The sequence below is a fragment of the Stomoxys calcitrans genome, chromosome 1, assembly GCF_963082655.1.
Source record: "Stomoxys calcitrans chromosome 1, idStoCalc2.1, whole genome shotgun sequence".
NCBI classification, from domain to species: domain Eukaryota; kingdom Metazoa; phylum Arthropoda; class Insecta; order Diptera; family Muscidae; genus Stomoxys; species Stomoxys calcitrans.
Genome location: NC_081552.1, coordinates 254,919,704 through 254,943,638, shown reverse-complemented (window position 1 = coordinate 254,943,638; position 23,935 = coordinate 254,919,704). Strand labels below are relative to the sequence as shown.

Here is a 23,935-nt window from a genome sequence, read left to right as displayed (position 1 = left end):
CAATGAAATACCGATTCAAACTCCTCAAGCCAGAATATTATAGAATTAAACAAAATAACACACAATTTTTTGAAATGGTTTACTTCATTATTATTTTTTTTTTTTTTTTTGTTATTCATAAAACAGAGTTTTTTCCATTGTATGTACTTATATGTATGTACTCATATGAAGGATTATTAGTGCTAACATAAAGTATTCTGTTTTTATTTTGCATATTCTTGCTTAGAAGAATCTCTTACATATCAAATTTATATTTTATTCTTTCGCCTCCTTTCATTTCATTTTTTATCATAGACCAAAACATTTAACAAATTATTACTAAAAAATAAATGTAAATAAATTGTATTTTAACATTATCATAAGTATTTTCATATCAAATAACCGATTGAAACAATTGATATATGTTTGTAATAGTTGTATCATTACTGAAGGCTCCTCTGATGGGCATTTATTTGAGGGACTTAGATCGAGAGTTAAATTCAACATTAACTCCACGCTCATAGTCCAAAAAATATTTTACCCATCCAAAATCACAGCAACAATACCCAAAGTAATAAGTTAGTTTTATTAATAGGTTATTTCCTAAATTGTTCTAGATTATCATAGAATTGAAATATAACAAATTAATAGAATTGTTATTATAGATACGAGTTAGGGTTTTTAGAATGAGAAAATTCCATTTGTATTGTTTGCATTACTTTTTTTTCTTTGCAATGTATTTGTTTAAAATTAATACTCACTATCAAAACTTTACCAATTGGCAAATAATAATCAATTTTTAGGCATTACGTGGGTGATACAAACATACAAACATATTGTATACAAGTGTTGGTGATGATTACACAATGCTAAATGCTGTACGTACGTTGTTTTTGTTTTGTTTTTTTTTTTGGACCACCAAATAAGAAGTTTACACAAATGTCAATGAATTTGTATGTGGATGCTTACATAGATATATGTCTTATAATTTGTAATAAATAGTGTATACATTTTATAACTATAGCTGTATGGTACATATATATGAATGCATGTATGTTAGTAAGTAGGCATGTTTGTATATAGGAGAATTTTTGTTTATGTTAAAGAAACTAATTGGCATATGGTTGGGTTAAAGGAATATTACGTTAATACCACATCTAGAGTTGACTTTAATGGAACTGTAGTTAAAGAACTTAGGATATGAGTTAAGTTTGGGCTTTATTGTACTAGTTTTAATTATATTCCACAAGAACATATTAATTTGAAAAGTTTAAAAAGGAAAGTTTAACGTGATCCTGAGGTGGATCTAGGAATCATGATGTACCGATTCGAAGGGAGTATCTTACGCTGAATCTTGAACAGTTCTTTATTTAGAAGAAGGAAAAGTTCAAAGAAGAATTATATCATATGCAGGCTCTTATAGAGCTGATTCATAGCCACGTGATTTTAACTCCTTAGCTCATAAATGGATCATTTTTGTTTATATTCGATGATATATGAAAAATTGTTATATGTATGTAAATATTAAACTTCATGAATTAGACTTCCCGAAAAGCGGAACAGTAACGATGGCACATTTCGATAAAAATTCCAATTATACCGATCTCAAAATTAAACTCCATTGGCTTTTAGGATACGAATTTTGTATCCAATTTTTCTAAAATTTCTTAAGTCGACTTTATAAGTTGAGGATCTCAACTGCAAAATTGCAAATTTTGCCCATGAACATTCCACTAAGGAACAGAAAGTTTGCACAAATACTTTTTATTAGTGTAGGTCAGTTGGGATTGTAAATGGTCCAAATCGGTCCATGTTTTGATATAGCTACCATATAAACCGATTTTGGGTCTTGATTTCTTGAGCCTCTAGAGGGCGCAATTCTTGTCCGATTTGACTGAAATTTTGCACGTGGTGTTTTGGTATCTTTTCCAACAACTGTGCTAAGTATGATTCATAGTCTGGTATAGCTGCCATATAAACCGATCTTGGATCTTGATTTCTTGAGCCGCTAGAGGGCGACATTTCCCATCCCATTTCGCTGAAATTTTGTACAACGGCTACTCTCATGACTTTCAACATTCGTGTCTAATATGGTCTGAATCGATCTATATAGCTTGATACAGCTCCCATATAAACCGATCTTCCGATTTTGCTTTTTGAGCCCCTACAAGGCGCAATTCTTATCCGAATGGACTGAAATATTACACAATGACATCTACAAGGTTCAGCATTCAATTTATTTATGGTCCGAATCGAGCTATAACCTGATATAGCTCCAATAGCATAACAGTTCATAATCAATATTCTTTGTTTGCCTAAAAAGAGATACCGCGCAAAGAACACGACAAATGCGATCCGTGGTGGAGGGTATAAAAGATTCGGCCCGGCCTAACTTAGCACGCTCTTACTTGTTATATGTAGAACATATCTCGAAATTTAGTCAGACTTTAATTTGGATACCTATTGAAATATCAAATAGAACCTCCTAAGGTTTTCCTACGACAGGACAACAAATTTGGATTTTCACATCCTTACAAGGCCCTATCAAATAAAAAATTATATGCGAGTTATATCGAAACCTGTGCCAATTTTAATGACACATATTGGGACGTCAAATAGAACATCTCACGCCCTATATTGTAGAGATGTGATCAATATTGAGGCTTTTACTGTCTTAAAAGACCATATCGGATAAAGTATATATATTGGAGCTACATCTAAATCAGGACCGATTTTTATGAAATTTTGCGCACGTATTGAAGAATTCGAATCACGAATAAGAAAGTGATTCTAAGCCGATCGGTGTACTTATCAATGGGTTTAGCTCTTCTCCTTCTAAGCGTTGCAAACAAATGCACAAAGTTATAATACCCTGTACCACAGTGGTGGTGCAGGGTATAAACATCTCATGCAGAAGAAAGAAAAATCCATAAGATATCAAAACGCTTTACATTGTAACATCATCTTGACTGTCATTAGACTGTAAAAAGTGATTATTTCTTAAATCTACACTTATCAGAAAATCTAACATAAATAATTGCATAAAATTAATTCCCTTATAAAAGTTCTGAATTTTACTCTACAAACTTATCGGCAATCGACTAACGTTTATATAGGAAAAATAATGTTTATATACTGGATTAAAATACGATGAGGCCAAAAATCGCAATTCCTAAGGCCGACTTCAAATCGCCGTAGCTTTGATGTAGAAAATTAAGATTTTTCTAAATAGTCCTTTACATTATAAGCTAACGACAACATGTTCTTGTGGCATGGTCATAGTGGGTTGGGAGTACATGGAGTTTTAAAGGCTTTGGCATAATTATTGTAGAAAAAATTGATTTAAATTAAGAAAAATCCTAAATTCTGATTGTTCTCCAAAATTCATGGGATATTTCATGAACAAATTATAAACAATTGACAGTTTAGTGTTAAGTGTTTTTTTTTTAATATAGTTAGTTTCACATTTATGTATGTATGCGACTGTAAATATGTCAATATAAGTGAACAAACAAAAGTGTTTTTGTAATATAATTAAATTTAATTCAATTCAATATTTATTTTAATAATAATAATAAATTTCTTCTATATAATATGTATATGAACGTCAACCAGTTTCGTTTTTATTTTGCCATTGCATTAAAATTTCTTTCTAAGCAGCACAACTTGATGAAGTACATTCACACGTTACCATTATAAGTATTTTGCATTGAAGAGTTTCTTTCATTCATGGTTTTCTATCATATTTACACTAAATATAATAATATGAATATTTTTATTTATATATTTGAATAAATTATTATTATAATTTTCTTGTGAATTCCCTAATAAAGTAGTTGCTTGTGTTTAAGATAATATTTTCTTGTTTATTGTGTATAAATTGTTTATGGAGCAGTTTTTGATGAGATTTTGGGAGGAGTAATGCAAAGTTATTGTTCTCTTCTATCGATAAAGGGAAACATATCAGTAGAGAGTCTTGGTTAAGTTAAGTTATTTATTTAATACCGTTTATTCTGAGCAATTTAGAGTTGTTTCTATATTCTGTGGGTTTTTTTGAAATTTTCTCATTTAATTAGTTTTTGTTTTTTAGAATTGGTCAGATTTTATTAATAAGCCTTAAGCATTCTAATCTCGAAGAATATTAGTTAAAGTTTGTATAAGGGTTTTTTTTCAATTGGATATCATTTTTAAAGAAAGATGGCTAAGGATACATATCATACTATAACTCACATGAGTCTCAATGGCATATAGAGGCATATAGACATTTTGCTATTTGTGAAGACAGGTGCGATATCTGCTATGGTGTCATAAAACAAACTTCTCTAAATATGATGCAAACTCTCTTTAAATAGATTCCTGTGATATTTCTCTGACGCTTAAAGATTTATGGTGCACTCAGTTCGGCTTATAGTTAGAATACTTTCGAGTGAAATTGAGAGACCTACGGCCATATTCACGAAACCTAATGAAGCCTTAAAAAGGTTTATATGACATTTCTATAAAGGAAATCAGTGAAACAAACCTATTTCAAAACTATACTACGGTTTGTAAATACTGGTTGTAACACCAATCTTATTCATTCCAACTGTTAAAGAAAAACTTTTAATCTTTTTGCGTTTTTTGTCAGGAGGAAACTTACACCCAAGTAATATAGTCTTTATAAATTCAGAATCTCATACATCAGTAGATCTGTTTATTTGCAAAATTTCCCCTGAACATTCCACTAAGGAACAGGGGCAAACTTCTCACATATCAATGAGTGTTGTCCGATTCAAGTTTAAGCTCAATGATAAGGGGCCTCCTTTTTATAGCAGAGTTCGAACGGCGTGCCGCAATATGACACCTTGTAGAGAGGTTTTTACATGGCATAGTACCTCACAAACGTTGCCAGCATTAGGAGGGGAAAACCAACGCTGAAAATTTTTTTTGATGGTCTCGCCAGGATTCGAACCCTGGCGTTCAGCGTGGCCTCACATGGTGAAAAGCGACACCTCTTTTAAATGCAGAATACTATCCTTATATTTCTAATCGAAAAACCGATGTACAGTCAATCAAATACATTTACGTACACTTCATTTATTCAACAAAAAACCAGCAAAAAATGCTCATGATGCAAAAATTTCGTAATATAACTTTTTCTAATTTGCTTAATCACACATTCATCTATCCAATATGTATAACTAAAATTCAGATATCACTCTTACTTGCACCTTAAGATCTATGAAAAACGAAAAAGTCTGTTTTGCGCTTTCTTTCTTTGGTCTTAAAATCTTATTGAGATGCCATTGCAGGATATTGTCCGGCTTTAGACCATCATTGTTTAATGCTTTCTTTTCAAAGAATAGCTTAGCAAAAGACATTTAAAAGTTAGCAAAAAGTGTGTTGTTGCTAGAAGCATTTGACTGGTTTCCTGCATCACGATTTCATTTTCGACCAAGAAAAATCATCAGCAGCAGATGTAAAATGGATCATGGTGCTTTACAACCATTCCAACTAGAGTAAGTTGTAAAGCACATATTTGAATTTGACTTGTTTTTTAAGCTCAATACTCTAGTTGGAATGGTTGTAAAGCACCATAATCCATTTTACATCTCCTGCTGATGATTTTTCTTGGTCGAAAATAAAATCGCGATGCAGGAAACCAGTCAAATGCTTCTAGCAACAACACACTTTGTGCTAACTTTTAAATGTCTTTTGCTGCACTATTCTTTGAATAGAAAACATTAAACAGTAATCGAAAGTCGGACAATATCCTGCAATGAGATCTTAAAAAGAAAAATAGCTAGAAAAATAAATCCAAAAAGTTTACGCACACAACTCACATCTCCTTTTCGATATTTTGGGAACTTTTGAGGAATTATATGGCAATTGACATTGTCGGTAAATAGTATATCCGATGTAATATGTCGAATATGTCAAGGAGCAGAAAATTCTTTGTAAATGCGAAAAATAATTATTACTGTATATTTGTAAAATATATCCTCAGTTGAAATTGAAAAACCCCATCCATATGTACAGAGAGTCATAAATAATTATATAAATGCTAACACTTTAGTCGCAAGGCTGGGATCAGGAAGACCTTATATATCATCGTCCGAGAAGGACGTTTCATTTTGGTCGCCAACTAAAACCAACTTTATGACAAGAGTAAGCCTATACAGGAGACATCGATACTCAAATTACGGTTAAAATCGTGAACCGACGAATGGAAACCACTCCCCATTCCGATAAAAAATATCTATATATTAATGGTGGGATTACATCCCTTTTAGTTGCCAAACAAATGAGTACGTAAACTTTTTAAATTGACTGTATGTATAAAGCTATATATAATGGATCATACTCAACTTAGCAGTAAGCAATTACGGTGTTCTTTCTGTTGTGTCCAAAGTATGCCGAAAAAATTTTCAGGAAATACAAGCATTTTAAGTTTTAAACTGAAGTTTTGATTGTAAATTTGAGGCCGTCCCAATCCCAAACACGTATAGCCATCGGAACTATATGGAACTCAAATGAAACACATTTGAGAGTAAAGCAGGAATCTGACATTTTAATTTGTGTTCCAGAATATGAAATACGATACTGGTTTTCATAATTAAGTTACATTAATTTACAATATTAGTAATAAAAATATGCAAAATATTCTAAAGTTCCCATATGAATGCGAATGTTTTTGAAATCAAGAACAAAAAGATTTTAATATGCTATGCTCTATGTTTTATGCATATAATATTAAACCATTTAAATAAATGCCTTCAAATGTAGAATGGATCGAATCATTATCAATAGTTTTAAATAATTTCTCATGTTGAATATAATTTTTAACAAAAGAACATTTTGATGTACTCAACGATTTTCTCGATGCATCAGTTGGGACTGATGAGTGATCAATTTTTAAAAGTTATGAAATAACTTTTTCAAGATCAAGATACTTCTGTAGATGGTGTATTGGTGTTTCAGGCATTGAGCATATTCATATTTGTGTATCGGTGAGTTTTAAATTTTGAGTATTTCCGTTTCCTTTACAACTGCGTTGCTTGATTTTCACTTTGAGGAGTCAGTAAGTGATTGCCCAGCAGGTATCTTCTAGTGCTCTTTTTTTATTATAATTTTATTTTGTTGTTTTGTAGTTTTGTTATGTTGCTAAATTTTTTTATTTTCGCTGCATCATTTGCCTGTGTGATTGTTTGTTTGTATACATAATCATATTTATATATAAGTAGAGTTTTTTTCATATATATATGCATATGGTACTTAGTGCTAATAATGCCGTTTGTGTGGGTGTATGTGTTATTGTAATATTGGCATTTTAAGCGTTGGATTCTTTCAGATTCTGTAACCGAGCCAATTGATTCGAGTCCAATTCTTCGGGTATACTAGCTCGTCCGCCCACCACTTGCTTGGGCGCATCCACATCGGCGGCCTGTTCTTGTTCTGACTCATCTACACTTTGTGGTCCTCCTCCTCCGCCGCCTCCGGCATTAGCAAAGGCATCATCGAAATTCGCATCAAAATTAGCCTCGAAGTTAGCCTCAAAGCCAGCGGCAGAATCTGATGGAGCAGCAGCATTGGATTTCTCATTGAATGGATCTTCAGCCTCTTCCAGGGGCTGGACGTCGGATGAATCATGCTCCTGGTCAGATGAGGGTAAGTCCTCTGGATTGGGTGTAGGCGAGGTTAGTGTTATTGATACACTTACAGCCTCTGGGGCTTCATTACCTTCAATTACTGGTGCTTTATCCGTTTGCCTGGTGGTCTGGTCTCCTTTCTTCGTCTTGCTTTTGTCATCACCACCGCCCGCGGCAGTCTCGGCTTTGCCATTGGAGGCCTCCTCGGCTTGACCATTACCTCTCTCTTCTATTGGAGGGAAAGATTTATCGGATCCGTCTTCAACCATAGGGGTTGCAGCGGTTACAATAATTTGTGCCATACCTAAATTTAAACTATTTCCTTTGTCCTTTGATACCTTGGCACCCAACGTGGGCGCAGCGAATGACGGTGGTGGCTGTGAGGGTGGTGGGTTACCATCTTCCTCGATATCGTCCTGAAAATTAAACATAAATTGATTTGATTAGCACAATTTGAATAACCAAAAGTTGCTGCAACTATTTTGTTAACAAGAAAATATAAATATTTGGCGTTAAAATCTAAGTTCGGTACTGTTATATGGAGACTATACTAAAACTTTGAACGAAAACTGAGACAAAGAGCTTCCAAATACCTAAAATCGGTTGGAATCTCTTAATGGGTGGGGGGGTACATCAAGATGACTGAAAACTAATATCAGGTGGCACCATCATATGGGCATGTACCTACAGTGGACCGATATTGAATATTTTTTGAAAGAATGCTTTCTGCTCGTTGAGAAACCAAAATGCTAAGTAACCTCCAAGAGGATTGGAAAAAATGGCAAATACCAAAAAAAAGTTATTTTAAAGCGTGGACTTTTCTTGTATCAAAACATAGACCATTATGACCCATTTTTAATACCAAAGATCTTCGAGGTAATGCAGCTATTTCTTTCTTAAAAATAGAAACGATTTTTTATCTTTGCTGGAGGTAGTATATACGAGGGCTGCTACATAAGTTTATGGCCTAGGCCACTACTTAATTGAATTCAGTTGTGGCCGACACTCACTCAAAGACTAATTCCATAAAGGTCGTACAAAAACGGCCGTTTTACCACAGAACATTGATGCCGTGCGTGAACTTATAATGCAAGATCGTGAGGCAGAGGCATCATTTGACACATCGCCCACCTGCACACATTCGATATTCCACGAACAGTTGGCCGTAAGAAAAGTTTGGTCTCGTTGGATTCCGCAGCGATTGGTGCAAAGAAATTGAAACAATGTTGAGGTTTTAGATAAGTTATATATTGGCGCGCCCCGGTAGCCGAGTTGGTAGCGTGCTTGGATTACCAGTGCAGGGGTCGTGGGTTCGATTCCCGCCAGAAGCCTTGTTCTGTCGCTACTGTGGTATCACAATGGACTTAAAATTGTCTATGTGAGTTTGTAAAGGACTGCCACTCTTACCTAACCTAACCTAACCTAGATAAATTATAAAACAATCTGTATCAATTTTCAAGCAAATGTGTTCAAATTGTAATAACTACGGCTCTATATGTGGAAATAGGGCGGTATATATGAATATGGAAACTGAATATAAATCTGAAACGATTTTGATGAAAATTGACAAATTTCCACAGTCATAAGAGACAAATGGCAATCGGTCAACAAATGACCCCAATATGGAAAGTCGGAATCTAGTTTGGGATCAAGCATAAACTTCTAAACTACTTCCACACAGACTTCCAACACGCATTTATAAAGGGATGAGACTTCCAGAATTTATTCCAGTAAGCCTGTAATAGAACACATTTTTTTAGATTGGAACCAAAAAATTATAAACTTAAACAAAACAAGTAAAAAGGCGTTAAGTTCGGCCGGGCCGAACTTTGGATACCCACCACCTCGGGTATATATGTAAAACACCTTTCGTCAAAATCCGGTGAAAAATGCATACCTTATGCCCCATAGCAGCTATATCGAAATATGTTCCGATTTGGACCAAATACTTATAAGTACAAATAATTTTTCAATTGCGTATAGCAAAATATTGGTCTTTTAAGTAGCTATATCTAAAATTAAACCGATTTGAACCATGTACTAAACGGATGTCGAAATGCTTAGCATAAGTCACTGTGTCAAATTTAAGTGAAATCGAATTTAAATGCGATTTTATGGGACCAAGACTATTGATCGGGATATCGGTCTATATGGCAGATCTGGACGGATCTGGATCAAATTTAAAAAGAATATCGAAGGGCCTAACACAACTCACCGTCCCAAATTTCGGCGTCATCGGACAATAAACGCGCGTTTTATGACCCCAAAACCTTAGATCGAGAGATCGGGCTATATGGCAGCTATATCCAAATCTGAACCGATCTGTGCCATATTGCAAAAGTATGTTGAGGGGCTTAATTTAACCCACCGTCCCCAATTTCGTACACATCGGACAATAAATGCGCCTTTTATGGGCCCAAAACCTTTAATCGAGAGATCGTTCTATATAGCAGCTATATCCAAATCTGGACCGATCTGAGCCAAATTGACAAGGGATGTCGAAGGGCCTAACTCTACTCACTGTCCCAAATTTCAACAAAATCGGGTAATAAATGTGGCTTTTATGGGCCTAAAATCCTAAATCAGGGGATCGGTCTATATGGCAGCTATATCCAAATCTAGACTGATCTGGGCCAAATTGACGAAGGATGTCGAAGGGCTTATCACAACTCACTGTCCCGAATTTCAGCAAAATCGGATAATAAATATGGCTTTTATGGGCCTAGGACCCTAAATCGTAGGATCGGTCTATATGGCAGCTATATCCAAATTTGGACCGATCTGGGCCAAATTGTCGAAGGATGTCACTGTCCCAAATTTCAGCAAAATCGGATAATAAATGTGGCTTTTATGAGCCTAAGACCCTAAATCGGAGGATCGGTCTATATGGCAGCTATATAAAAATATGGGCCAAATTGACGAAGGATGTCGAGGGGCCTTACATAACACACTGTCCCAAATTTCAGCAAAATCGGATAATAAATGTGGCCTTTATTGGCCTAAGACCCTAAATCGGAGGATCGGTCTATATGAGGGCTATATCAAGATATAGTCCGATATAGCCCATCTTCGAACTTAACCTGCTTATGGACAAAAGCTGAAACTTTGCACAGAATCTTGCAAAGTTTCAGCTCAATATCTCTATTTTTGAAGACTGTAGCGTGATTTCAACAGACAGACGGACAGACGGACGGACATGTCTGGATCGTCTTAGATTTTTACGCTGATCAAGAATATATATACTTTGTAGGGTCGGAAATGGATATTTCGATGTGTTGCAAACGGAATGACAAAATGAATATACCCCCATCCTTCGGTGGTGGGTATTTTAACCCTCCCGGCATCTGACCTAAATATGGTTCAGATCGGACTATATTTATATATAGCTGCCATATAGACCGATCTCCCTTTAAAGGGTCTGAAGCCCATTAAAGTTTTATTTATTCACGATTTTGCTGAAATTTAAAACAGTGGGTTATTTTAAGCCTCCCGACATCTGACCTAAATATTGTTCAGATTGGACTACATTCGATTTCGCTGAAATTTGGAATAGTGAGTAGGTTAAGGCCTCTTAACATCCCACCTAAATATGGTCCTGGTCGGACTATATTTAGATATTGCTGCCATATATACCGATGTGCCGATAAGGGGACTGAAGCCCATAAAAGCTTTATTTATTACCCGATTTCGCTGAAATTTGAAACAGTGAGTTTTTCTGAGCCTCCCGATATCCGACCTTAATATGGTTCAGATCGGTTTATAATTGGATATATCTGCCAAAAATACCAATATATATATTAGACCACTCAATGTCCGCGCCGAATTTGGGTGCTTAAGTTATCCAATTTTCACCGGATTGTGAGGAAAAGGGGTTTACATTTATACCCGAGGTGGTGGGTATCCAAAGTTCGGCCCGGCCTTAATGCCTTTTTGCTTGTTTCATTTCTGCCTATGAAGAGAAGTCGCGCAAAGTATTTATCAAATCGTATCCATGGTGGGTGAATAGGGAGGATGTAAAAAATTCGGACCAGCTGAACTTATCACGTTTTTCTCATTTTTGCTGACAAAGTTCCTTTGATTTATTAAATTTATTTAAATTACATATCCGTTTATTTTTCTTTTAAAATATAGTTGCCAGCTCTAATATCACAACACTCGGGGAAAAGGGAAAAGTGCGGCTTTCAATCATTAAAACGGAGGTAAACAATTACGATGTTGACTTCTTAGATCGGAATTGGAATTACCCAACTGAAGTTGTACTCAAATAGTTGGGGGGTTTTATTTGGGTTCTTAACCAGATGGAAGTCAAATGGATTAAATTGGAAAGTTATGGAAATCATGTGATAACAGCCGATAACACTTGATATAAAATGTAGAGCACAAAACACCGCCCGGTTGAGATTGTATTTAAAAAGGATGAGCAGTTTATCATTACTAACACTAATTCATCAATGATCTCTATATTCTATTTTTCTGATGGCCATCACATAATAGGCAATGCTTATATATGTCAGCATATTAAATATATTTTACATAGCTTATAACATAAAAATAAACTAAAAAATTTTAATATTTTGAATCAATATACAATATGGCAATATTTTTCTTATAATTTACCTCGTCTCCTTGCTCTTGGATGAGTACTGATGTAAGCATTAAATAGAGATAAAATTTTCATGAAACAAATTTTTTAAACAAATAACTTATGTAGCTAGATTTTCTATACGTTATGGTTGTATATAAGTAGAAAAAATATTATTATTATTTTTGAAGTAAAAGAAATACAAACTATTACAGTGTAGGGGATCAATAAATGGAACAACGTTTACATTGGATGTTCTACGGCATTTTATATATCTTGGGTAAAAATGGAAAGTGAACAACACAATATCATGTATATTGTGCAAATCACATGCATTTCTTTCAACGTGCTGGGATGTGTTTTTTGTCTTTATATAGAATATTTATATAGAGAAAAAATATTGAAAAAAAACATTACAACAAATAACGTCAATTTTGTTTTTTACTTTTCATTAAAAAGTACGGTAACACAAAAGGATCAAAGCAATGTATGGTCTTTGCTTTAGTTATTGTACCGATAACATTTAAATGCATAGACAAAATTAACCTACACAGAAAAAAAATAAAAATCGGATTTAATCACGAAACTAATTGATCCAATTAATTTTTTATTTTAAACTGCTTTAGTCACGAAAATGATAATTTTAATCACAGTTTTTGAAAAAAAAAGATTAAAACATTTTTTCAATTAAAAAGGTTACATATTCAATTAAAAATTTGATTGAAAATTTTTGAGATTTCCAATTTATTTTTTATTCCATCCAATTAAGAAATTTTCAATTAATTTATTAATTGATCCAATTAAAAAAAAAATAAAAAACAATTTTTAATCTTAAACAGAATTATTTGCCAGCAATTGCATTTTGTGATAGAAAAAACATCAAATTTGTATTAATTTTCATCCAGAAAATTAAAAGATCTTCTTCCCACATTTCAGATATCATTGGTTGGAATTCGATTATGAGATAGTCCACGATGTTAATTGTGTGTTACACTATGTTTTTGAGCAACTTCATTTGTCATTATCTTGTTTCAGTCTTCGACAAACTCAGCCATTAACCAGTAAGGAAAGCAAAAGTCGGGCGGAGCTGACTATATAATACCCTACACCGCCGAGTCGACGTTAAACTTTTAATATATATCACTTATATCTAAATTTAGTCAGTCTTTAATTTTGCATACCTATTGAAATATGGAATAAAACCTTCTACGATTTTCTTACGATGGTACGAAAATTGTGGCTTCTACAGCCTTAGAAGTCGAAACCCATGAAAGATATATATGGGAGTTTTATATAAATCTGATTAGATTTTGATGACAATTTTTGCATGTATTGCGACTAATATTGTGGCTACTACAGCTTTAAAAGGTCATAACGGATGAAAGATATATTTGGGAGATATATATAATTCTGACCCGATTCTGAAGAAATTTTGCACACATATTGGGACGTTACAAAAAACACTTCGGGCCAAATTTGGTAAAGATCGGACCAAAATTGTGCCTTTTACAACCTTAATAGGTCAAATCGGATGAAAGTTATATATGGGAGCTATAACTAAATCTGAACCGATTTTGATGAAATTTTGCACACGTATTAAGACGTCATATATATCATGCTAAATTTGGAAAAGATCGGATCAAAATTGTGCCTTCTACAGCCTTAATAGGTCAAATCGGATGAAAGTTATATATGGGAGCTATCTCTAATTATGAACCGATTTTTTTCAAAATCAATAGCGTTCGTCCTTAGACCCAAAAAGATACCTATGCAAAATTTGCGACCTGTACCTTGATTACAAGAATACATAGGCAGACGGTTATAGCTTAATCGAATTACGAAGGGATTCTAAGCCGATCTGTATACTTATTGATGGGCCTAGCTCTTCTCCTTCTTAGCATTGAGAACAAATCCACAAATCTATAATACCCTGTATCACAGTTGTGGTGTAGGCGTTCAAATGGAAATAAACTGTGTGAACTTTGTTCTTTTTTCAATAAGCAAAGGACACACATCGGATGGGGATGTAGTACAACCAAAGCCGTGGTGAGCATTTGGCTGATATTTTGCTTGGCACATAATTGTCACAGATTGTTTAATGGAGTATTCAACACCCTATTATTATTAAAGGCTCTATTACACGGCATATAGTTGTCTTATGACATAAGAAGGGAAAAATTTTTGTAACTGGTTTCAGTCGTTTTCTTTACCCCAATCCAAATTTCATTACGATACCTCTTCCCAAACTCGAGCTAGAATTTTTCTAGGGCAGCTACAATATATTCTTGGATATTTTTCGTCGTTTATGGGTTAATGCAATTTTCTTCAAAGATGGAATCGCAATGTAATTTTTTCAAAAGATAAAATATTTTGTGAAAAGTTATTAAAAGTTTCTTTAAGCCAAAATCTTCATGGAATTTTCTCGCCAACAAATTTTTATATTAAAATTGTTTCGAAAGACAAACAATTAACAATAATTTTTCTATAACATAATTGTATATGAATGTTCTTTTAATTCTTATTTTATTTAATTAAAATTTTGTCTGTAGAAAAAATATTATTTAAAAAATGACTTAAATGAAATAATTTGCTTGTTAGTCTGAAAAACTTTTCCAAAGAATAATTAGTAACTTTTCGCTTTGTTTCTCTTTCGAGATGAGCTCACTGGTCGAAGATTTTGGCAGTGGAAAAGGAAAGCCAGAGATCACTCCACACACCAACCACTATGGGACGCGTTTCGTCATTTGGTTTGAATAGCTCATCGGCCATATTAGGAGTGGAGGCTTCAAGGGCCAAACATTGGTAGATCGTACTTATGAAGCGGGACACTAACACAAGTCCTGCACCTTTCATACTAGTGTGACACTTTCACTACACTTTGAAGGCTTTGAAAGATTAGGATCAGCCTATTAACAGTGTGTTGGCAAATGCAAATTTTGGGCATGATAATTCCACTAAAGAACAGGGGCAAACTGCTCACATATCAATGAGTGAGTCCGAACGGAGTGCCGCAGTGCGACACCTGTTTGGAGAGAAGCTTTACATGGCATAGTACCTCACAAATGTTGCCAGAATTTTGGCCATTTTCGATTTTGAACAAAATAAAATCCCCGGAAAAAAACTTCAGAGTATATGTTCTCATAGTGGCTATCCAAGGTTTAGCCCGACCACCGTCGTTTGTAGCAATTACTCATTTTGCCTATTATTATCAATATCATCTTTGTACCTTACAATTTGTGGAATTTATAATATATCGATATTAACAGAAATCTTTTCAAAGAATTTGTTTCTAATACTAAAAACATATTAAGATGCTATCAGACGATATGTATTTTTCATCTATCCATATGAGTTTTTTTTATATGTATAGAGCTCTCATCCGCCTAAATTTGTCATATGTACTGCATATATTTTTTCCAAATACATCTACATGGAAGACCGATGAAAATAGAGACCGATCTAATCAAAAAAATTTTATTATTTATTTCAATATTCGTTATTCCAATAAATGTTTCATACGTATCAAACGAAGTTGACAACTGTCATCTTTCAACTTTGCCATGGTATGTAACAAATATATGTCGTCTGATAATACATTTAAAAAATCCAAGTAACAAAATCAAATCAAAACTATGGGGAGTAAATTGTATATGGAAAAAAACTAAACTATTCTATAAAAGAGAGTAATATCAATAAAAAGAGAGCAAAGTATAAACACATTGACAACGCAACAGAAGAGAACAAAATTTACCCTTTTTGGCAGTGCTTTTATTCGGTGCTTTAAACGAAAGGATTAGAGACGGATATTTTCGAAACAAAATACACTTAAAGCGGTAGGCAGTACAATCAAGAAACGAAAAATTTACAATTGAAAGAAATTTCAAATCAAAAGAAAAAACACACACGAGGTAAAAACAATAGCAACTCTTAGTTGATTGTTAGAGGAAACGGAAGAGACTTATTTGGAGGATTAAAAAATACAACGATGATAGGCATCACAGCCTACGCCGTTGCCGTATTGTTGTCGCTGGTTTTTAGGCTGCAAAGAAATTAAAATAAAAACCCACAGGACACGCACAACAAACGAAGAGGATAACACCCACACGCACACAGTAAATACATTGAGATATAAAAGGAATATAAAAAACTTCGGGGAGGAAAAAGAGATACATTTTTCTCAAGCTATGGCAACATTGGAAAATTTTGAAAAGTACAAAGAATTTTCGGTAAATCATTAAGTAAAATATTATTTTTAGATCTTTATAAAAAAACAACTAAAGTTAATTATAGTCAAGAAAGACAGAGAACTGAAAAGGGAAACATCAGAATTGAAATGTCATTGTAGATGTCTTCAGAGTTTAGACAGAAGACCAACACGCTTACACACTCATGGCCCTAGGGAGGAGGCTCTTCATGTACAGAGTGTTGTTGGAGGTTTCTCATGGAAGGATTTTTTTTTCTTTGTTTTTTACCTCTTAAGATATACAGAAAAGCAGGAGGATTATAATAGTAGGTTATGATTTTTTTTTGAAATAAAAATGGGGGAAAAGTTGTTGTAGTCAAAGATGAAAAACCAAATAAATCGAAATAAAGTTTAGTCGATAAAAACCCAAATACCAACTTAAGAATAATTTGAGGCATGATGTTGTTCATTGGATATTATACGAAAAAGAACCAAAAAAAATGAGAATGTTAACAAGAAATCATCAAAAACTATATGGTAGAGAAGACTAAGGGTATAGTGAGAGAGACATGAAAAGTACACAAAATATCTTAATGGTGTCTTCGCTGTTGGACAATTACCTGGAGGAGGCATGCTGGGCGCAGCGCCATTGGGTATGTAACCACTGTCGTCATCTGGAAGAAAAGAAAATGGAATGAAAAATCCATACAGAAATTTTGAAAAGTCAGCCAAAGTCGAGACCCCATACCACTCGTTGTATTTTGTATTCAACACATATTGTTAAATATTTCGTTGAAACAGTTAAAAGTAGAAATTGTTGCCATTCAGGTACTGCGGGGAGAGTGTTGCCCTATGTAAGTTTAAAATTAATGATAAACCCCCATTTACACTGCTCATTAAATCCGGATTTAAGACTGTGGTCAACTGATTTTACAAAGATGATCCAGCCATTAAATCCAGATTTAAAGAGCAGTGTAAACGGGGTATAAGCGATTTACTTTCAATAGCCGAGTCAAGTCGTCGCGCCACTAAGTGGTGTACCGGTTCAACCGGTTTTTATTGATAATATTTACTTCTTTTTTTTAGTGGCAACCTCACACAACCCTCTTCTAATCTTGAAATATAAAGTGATCTATTTTCGTCACATGATCATTTTGAACTCTTTGAATACTGCAAACAAATCTTAGTCTATACGAACATAGAAACTTACAAAAAAATTTAGATTTTTTATCTTAAAACATATGGGACCCTTCACATAATGTAAGCAAAAATACTTCAACCTCTTTACTTTACTCGTTTTAACTCTCCGCCAATTATTGCATTCATCAAGTGCATAGTGTGGCCACACAATTACTGGAACACTTGGAGCAATGTATCTTAGGCACCGGTTAAGGCAAGCTGTGGTCTACTGTTAAGTCGCTCTCGAACCCCGGTAGACGGAATGACAGGACCACAGTTACTTTTGGCGAAGTAACCGTGACTGATCCGAAGAGAATTTATTGTGCATCCCGAGAGTGACAGGGCAAGGCTATTCGCCGTATCCGTGGTCTCCGAGCTGATGGACATCCATCACAATTTACCATGGGCGAAGTAACGAATGTCACCCATGGCGCCAAATCATCCAAGGCGTTAGGCCCCGACGGAATCTCTACATTGATGTTGAAGAATCTGGATTTACCTGGAGTTGAGTACCTTACTACTCTCCTCAACCTGTCTTTGAATACTCTTATAGTTCCTGATGTCTGGAAAATGGGCCAAATCCGGCCACCAAGTGTTCCAAAATACTTGGTGTCACATTTGACAGCTCTTACACATTCTTCCCACATGCTACAACAATTTGCGATGAAGTCAAAAGTAGAAACATGGTCGTCAAGTCACTTGCTGGGAGCATGTGGGGTGCAGACAAAGAAACCTTGTTGACCACGTACAAAGTAATTGGCCGGTCTGTGGTAAGTTATGCAGCGCCGGTGCGGTCTCGTCAGCATTGTGAATAATATTCAGATCTGTCAGAATGCCGCCCTCCGAACTGCGACGGGCTGTCTCCTCAGTTCTCATGTGGACCACCTCCATCAGAAGACAAAGATCCTACCAGTGCGAAGACATAACTATATGCTGTCTTTGGGCTGTTATCGCAGAGACCATCCAAATCATCATCTTGTGGATAGATATCCACCGCCCAGAAGCCTTAAGGTAGATCTACATGATCTAGAGCGTGAGGTTCAGCGCTACAAGGGAGAACCAATATTCGCAGACACGGTAGCAGATGCGGTAAATGGCTACCGGATGAATGTAGTCCTTGGAGAATGACCGCCTCCCAAACTGATCCCCGCCGGCAAACCAGAGAACTTCTGGCTCAATTACGTTCCGGAAGATGCAGTCGCCTCAACTCCTACAGAGCAAGGATTGATGACGATGTGCACAATGTATGTCCCGATTGTAACCAGGGACCGCACGATACACGTCACCTGTTAAACTGCCCAGTCAGACCCACTCGACTCAGACCCAGATCCCTGTGGACGTACCCCATCTTATTCGCAGAGTTCCTGGATCTTGACACTCAACAGAATCAAGCAGACGAAGAAAGAACAAAACAAACTGCTACAACAACCCAATTACTTAAACCGTTAAACAGCAAACGTCGATGTCTACAGCCGCATCTTAAGCTAATGACTAACATTCATGCCAAAGAACACCTAGTAGGGTCACACACATACCCTTTCTCTCGCACACACCAGTCACCTCTCTCACTCTCATCACCAATACTCCTACCTATGACTTTGCATTCACACAAATAACGGATGCTTAAGTAAAAAGCAACAACAATTTGCTATATTTCTACTTCGTTTTCTCTTATTGAAAATTTATTCCTCATATTCATCGATTTGATTTTCGGAAAATTAATTTTCCTAAATATTCTGAACATCTCTGGAAAAATATCTTTCGATTCATTAAAATGCATTCAGTGGTTTGGCCGTAATATGTACCACAAACTCATTTAATAAAACTCAACTACTGCATAAGACCCGTAGTAATAAAATTTTTGCCTTGTTGTGCAGGCTCGCAAAACATATACAAACAACAACAACAAAAATGCAAATGCCTTGCACGCCAAAGCCGAACTTTAAAGAATTTGCCGATCTACATGCCAAGTAGGGCCACTTCACTCTTCCCCCAGGTAGTGATACTCTTTCTCTCGCACCAATTATTTCTCTTACTCTCATGTATGCTCCCACCCATGACTCTGCATTCACACTAGAAATGTGGGAGTGAGTGATTTTCCACCCACTCTCACAAGAAAAAAATTTTACTCACGCACTCTCACGAAAGAGAGAGAGAGAGACACTCATGTCAAATTCTTTGAATGACTTCTATAAATATATATTGACTATATCAAGTTATTGACCGATATGGACTTGTCGTGGCTGTTAGAAGTCATAGAAAAGATAACATTCGAAATTTCAGGCAAATCGAGTAATAATTGCGCCCTATAAATTAGAGATTAATTTCAGCCAAAGCGGATGAGAATTACGCCTTCTAGAAGCTCAAGAAGTCTAATGGGGAGATCGGTTTATATGGCAGCTACATCAGGTTATGGAACGATTTTAACCATACTAAGCACAAATGTTGGAAGTCCTACCAAAACACCACGTGCAATATTTCAACCAAATCGGATAAGAAGCTCAATAAGTCAATACCCAAGAACGGTTTATATGGCAGCTATATTAAACCATGGACTGATTTGGTCCATTTACAATCCCAGCTGACCTACACTAATAGGAAGTATCTGTGCGAAATTTCAAGCAACTAGCTTTACTACTTCGAAAGTTAGCGTCCTTTCAAGAATATTTATATTCTTTTTGTGGTCTTGGACATATATTTCGAGGTTTTACAAACGGAATGACGAAATTAGTACACCCCTATCCTATGGTGGAGGGTATACAAATTTCCTATATGTTATTTATATTCGAATTGCTAGCAAAAACGGATGGAGAGTCTCGAAAAGCATGACCAAAATAGTACAAAAACATGAAACTTGGAATATATTTAGATATAGCTGCCATATAGACCGATCTGCCGATAAAGGGTCTGAAGCCAATAAAAGCTTTATTTTTTATCCCATTTCGCGAAAATTTTAAACATTGTGTTGTTTCAAGCCTCCCGACACCCGCTCCAAATATGTTTGAGATCGAACTATATTTAGATATAGCTGCCACATAGACCAATCTGCCGTTTAAGTGTCTGAAACCCATAAAAACTGCCCAATTTCGTGAGCCAGCCGCCATCTGACCCAAATATGGTAAAGATCGGACTGAATTGAGATAAAGCTGTCGTAATGCCGATTAAGGGTCTCAAGCTCATAAAAGCTTTATTTATTACCCGAAATTTTAAACCTGCTCACTGTTTAAAATTTCAGCCAACAGGCCGCCCAACATCCGACCCAAATATGAGCCAGATCAGATTATATAGATATAGCTGCCATATAGACCGATCTTCCAATTTAGGGTCTTAATTCCATAAAAAACAGATTTATTGCCTGAAAATGTTTCTTGTACTACATGAGTTCTCGGGACCAGAATAAGATATGATCGAGACCAGCCCCTATTAAGATATAACTACGGATATAGTAGTGGAGTTATAATAAAATAGGATGATTATTATATCCTTGTTGAATTTGGCCCAGATCAGTCCAGATTTGGTTATAGGTGCCATATAGAACGATCTCTCGATTTAAAGTCTTGGCCCTATAAAAAGCTCATTTATTATCCGATTTCGTTGAAATTTGACGCAGAGACTTATGTTAGGCTTTTCGACATCCGTGTCTTATATGCTTCAGATCGGTTTATATTTGGATATAGATGCCAAAAAGACCAATATTTCGTTCTACAAAATTGAACAGTGACTTATATTTATTAGACCACTCTATGTCCGTGCCGAATTTGGATGCCAAGTTATCCAATTTTCACCGGATTCTGGCGAAAGGGGGTTTACATATACACCCGAGGTGGTGGGTATCCAAAGTTCGGCCCGGACGAACTTAATGCTTTTTTACTTGTTTTTAGTATATGGAAAAAAATTGTTTGTTTCATTCGAAATCTGTCTCTGTCTTCAGATTACAATAGTGGTATAGGGTACAATTGATTTTTTTCTGCATTAAACTTACCCGCAGTATCTTGAGAACCAAACATATCCTCTGTCAATTCGTGGGCATACTCTGGCGGCAATGCTGGGGCAGGTGGAAGTGCGAAACTGGGTGGTGCTGTGGGTGGTGGTGAATCTTCGCCACCCTCCGTTAAAGGTTCCCCATTCTCATCGCATTCTTCCACAACCAGAGAAGGGAAATTACCAAATTTACCCTCCAATTCACCTTCCCACCAGCCATCATCTACGCCATGGGCTGTCTTTGTTACAATCTTAATAATTTGACCCTCCTCAAACGTCAATTCATCCTCGGCCGTGGCATCATAATCGTACAAGGCAATGCAATACATTATGTCGGATTTCTTCTTTTGTGGTGCCATAATGACTGACACCTGGTCGGGTGATTGCATGGAGTCCACTGTTTGATCCTCCGTGTCAACTGTGTAATCGACAGATGAGAAAGAGATCTGCGAACGTAATTGATTAGCCGCACTACCATTGCCAGCAGCATCCTGTTCGATGTCCAAATAATTGTGGGGTACGTAGCCCTCCTCGCCGCGATAATTGCGTGCTCTTAACCAGCCATCACCATCGCCCTCGCCAATCACCTCCAATTGTTCATTCTCAACTATGGTCAATTCATCGGGATTTTGAGCCTAGATATTAAGGGAAAAGCGGCGATTAATCAAAAAAAGCAATTTTTTGGGTTAGAGGTTTTTCAAATACTAACAGTATAGCTGTATAAAGCTGTACACTTGAAAATAGCCTCTTTGGGTTCAGGAACAATGGGCTCTTCAGTTTCCTCCTCTTCATCGTCACCGCCCCAATTCACCTCAGTGGGATCCTCCCAAGCACTACTGGTGGTCATTGCAGCCATTGCCGGCATTTGAGTGGTAGGCTCTGGTATGTTTTCCTCCGTTTCTGTAAATTGGCATACAAAGTCAAACAATTAAAGTCGTATCAATTATACTAGCAAAAAAGATATGTGTCCGAATTGGGACAAAACTTTCTTAGGTTTACAGATAATCAAATACCAACGCAATTTTTAATGGCATATTTTCTTTCGTGGAAAAAATTCTGTGAAAATTAAATGTTTTAATGTTTTAATCAACAATTTACCTTCATCACTATCGCTGAAAGTTCTGTCGCGAGTAAGTTGAGGTTCCTCCTTGGCTCCAGATGTCGCAGGAGCTGGAACTCCGCCAGCAGCTTCCTCTTTGTCGCTATCATAAAATGAATCTGAACTGGGATTTTCCTGCAAAATAAAAATTGCATGAGAAAAGCGATCTAAAATATAACTCCCTTCCCTCGTTCAACTCACCCCTTGCCCTGAAGCATCAGTACGCATTGAAATTGAACTGGCCGATCTGGTTAACTCTTGAGCACCCATAATTTCGGCTTCCTGGACCCATTCGTCTACATTAATACCTCCTTCACGCAGACTCTGCAAACAAGCTTCGGCCTTAGCTTTTTCTGTTTCTGATCTTCGTATCTGATCGCGGAACTCCTCAATTTTGGAATCCAAATCTGGACCGTTGGGATCATTTGGATCGCTGCGTTGCCCGGAATCCCTAAGAGCCTGACATATGGCCAACTTTTTGGCATTCTCCCTTATTGAAACATTTTCCTTAACCACTCGCCCAGCTAAATTCTTGGCTTCCTTTGTCAAAGTCTCAGCAGCCGATTCATGTTCTGTGGTTACTTTACGCACTGGATCATTGTCGCAAGGTTCAAAGTCATATTGAATGTGTTGCTTGAGTACCGGATAGAATAGGTAACAGCATTGCAAATTGTATTCCCGTGTCAATTGTTGGGCCTGGTCACGAATCTTGCCAAATGAATTTTGTGTAGCCGAGCAGGTTAGCAATTCGGTGCGGCCCATCAGGGTCAAATACTCAGCCACTCGCTCGAACACATAGTTCTCCATGGTGGTCATGGTAGTCTGCAAGTCAACCGTGAAATAACGATTCTGATGGGCATTGGCCGCAGCCAAACTTAATATGTAATCATTGCGAGCTCCCGTCGACTTCTCCTCAAGCAATTCCTTACGCGAGGTCACTCGAGCACTGTTCTTCTGCAGCGACGTAATAGATTGGAAAAATGAGCCTTTTTTCTTCTTCAATTTCTCCTCAATGTCCCGAGCTTTGTCACGCACATCGTGGGCACAATGCTCTTCATCGAAATATTGTTTTTTGGTTTTATCCAAGTCGCCCACACTCAGATGCAGCTCCTTCTGGACATTCACAATGTAGGACAGCGATCTTTTGGCAATGCCCAATTTGTAGTCCCTCAAGACTTTGGCCTCATCGGCAATTTGCTGTTGAAATACTTCAATGGCAGCGAGGCGAGCACGAGCCAATTTTTCATTCTCTTCCAAAACTGTGCGCCAAACGCTCCACATGTTCCTATACGTTTAAGGGTAAA

General features: G+C 36.2%; 1 protein-coding gene across 8 annotated transcripts in view; it reads right to left on the bottom strand.

The window, feature by feature from the left end:
* Window positions 1–402: 402 nt before the first annotated feature.
* LOC106089049 (protein nervous wreck) overlaps window positions 403–23,935 on the bottom strand; it is a 38,780-nt gene continuing 15,247 nt past the window's right edge. For 3 of the 8 annotated variants that reach the window (XM_059361233.1, XM_059361234.1, XM_059361235.1), the window contains 8 exons: window positions 22,833–23,916; window positions 22,631–22,766; window positions 22,242–22,432; window positions 21,534–22,167; window positions 16,993–17,046; window positions 15,941–15,967; window positions 12,225–12,250; window positions 403–8,023 (listed from right to left, as the gene is read on the bottom strand). In XM_059361233.1, coding sequence (XP_059217216.1) covers window positions 7,289–8,023; window positions 12,225–12,250; window positions 15,941–15,967; window positions 16,993–17,046; window positions 21,534–22,167; window positions 22,242–22,432; window positions 22,631–22,766; window positions 22,833–23,916 — 2,887 coding nt within the window. In that variant the 3' untranslated portion in view covers window positions 403–7,288. The remainder of the gene's footprint in view (window positions 8,024–12,224; window positions 12,251–15,940; window positions 15,968–16,992; window positions 17,047–21,533; window positions 22,168–22,241; window positions 22,433–22,630; window positions 22,767–22,832; window positions 23,917–23,935) is intronic. The other 5 variants (XM_059361236.1, XM_059361240.1, XM_059361239.1 and 2 more) reach the window with 4 other exon arrangements.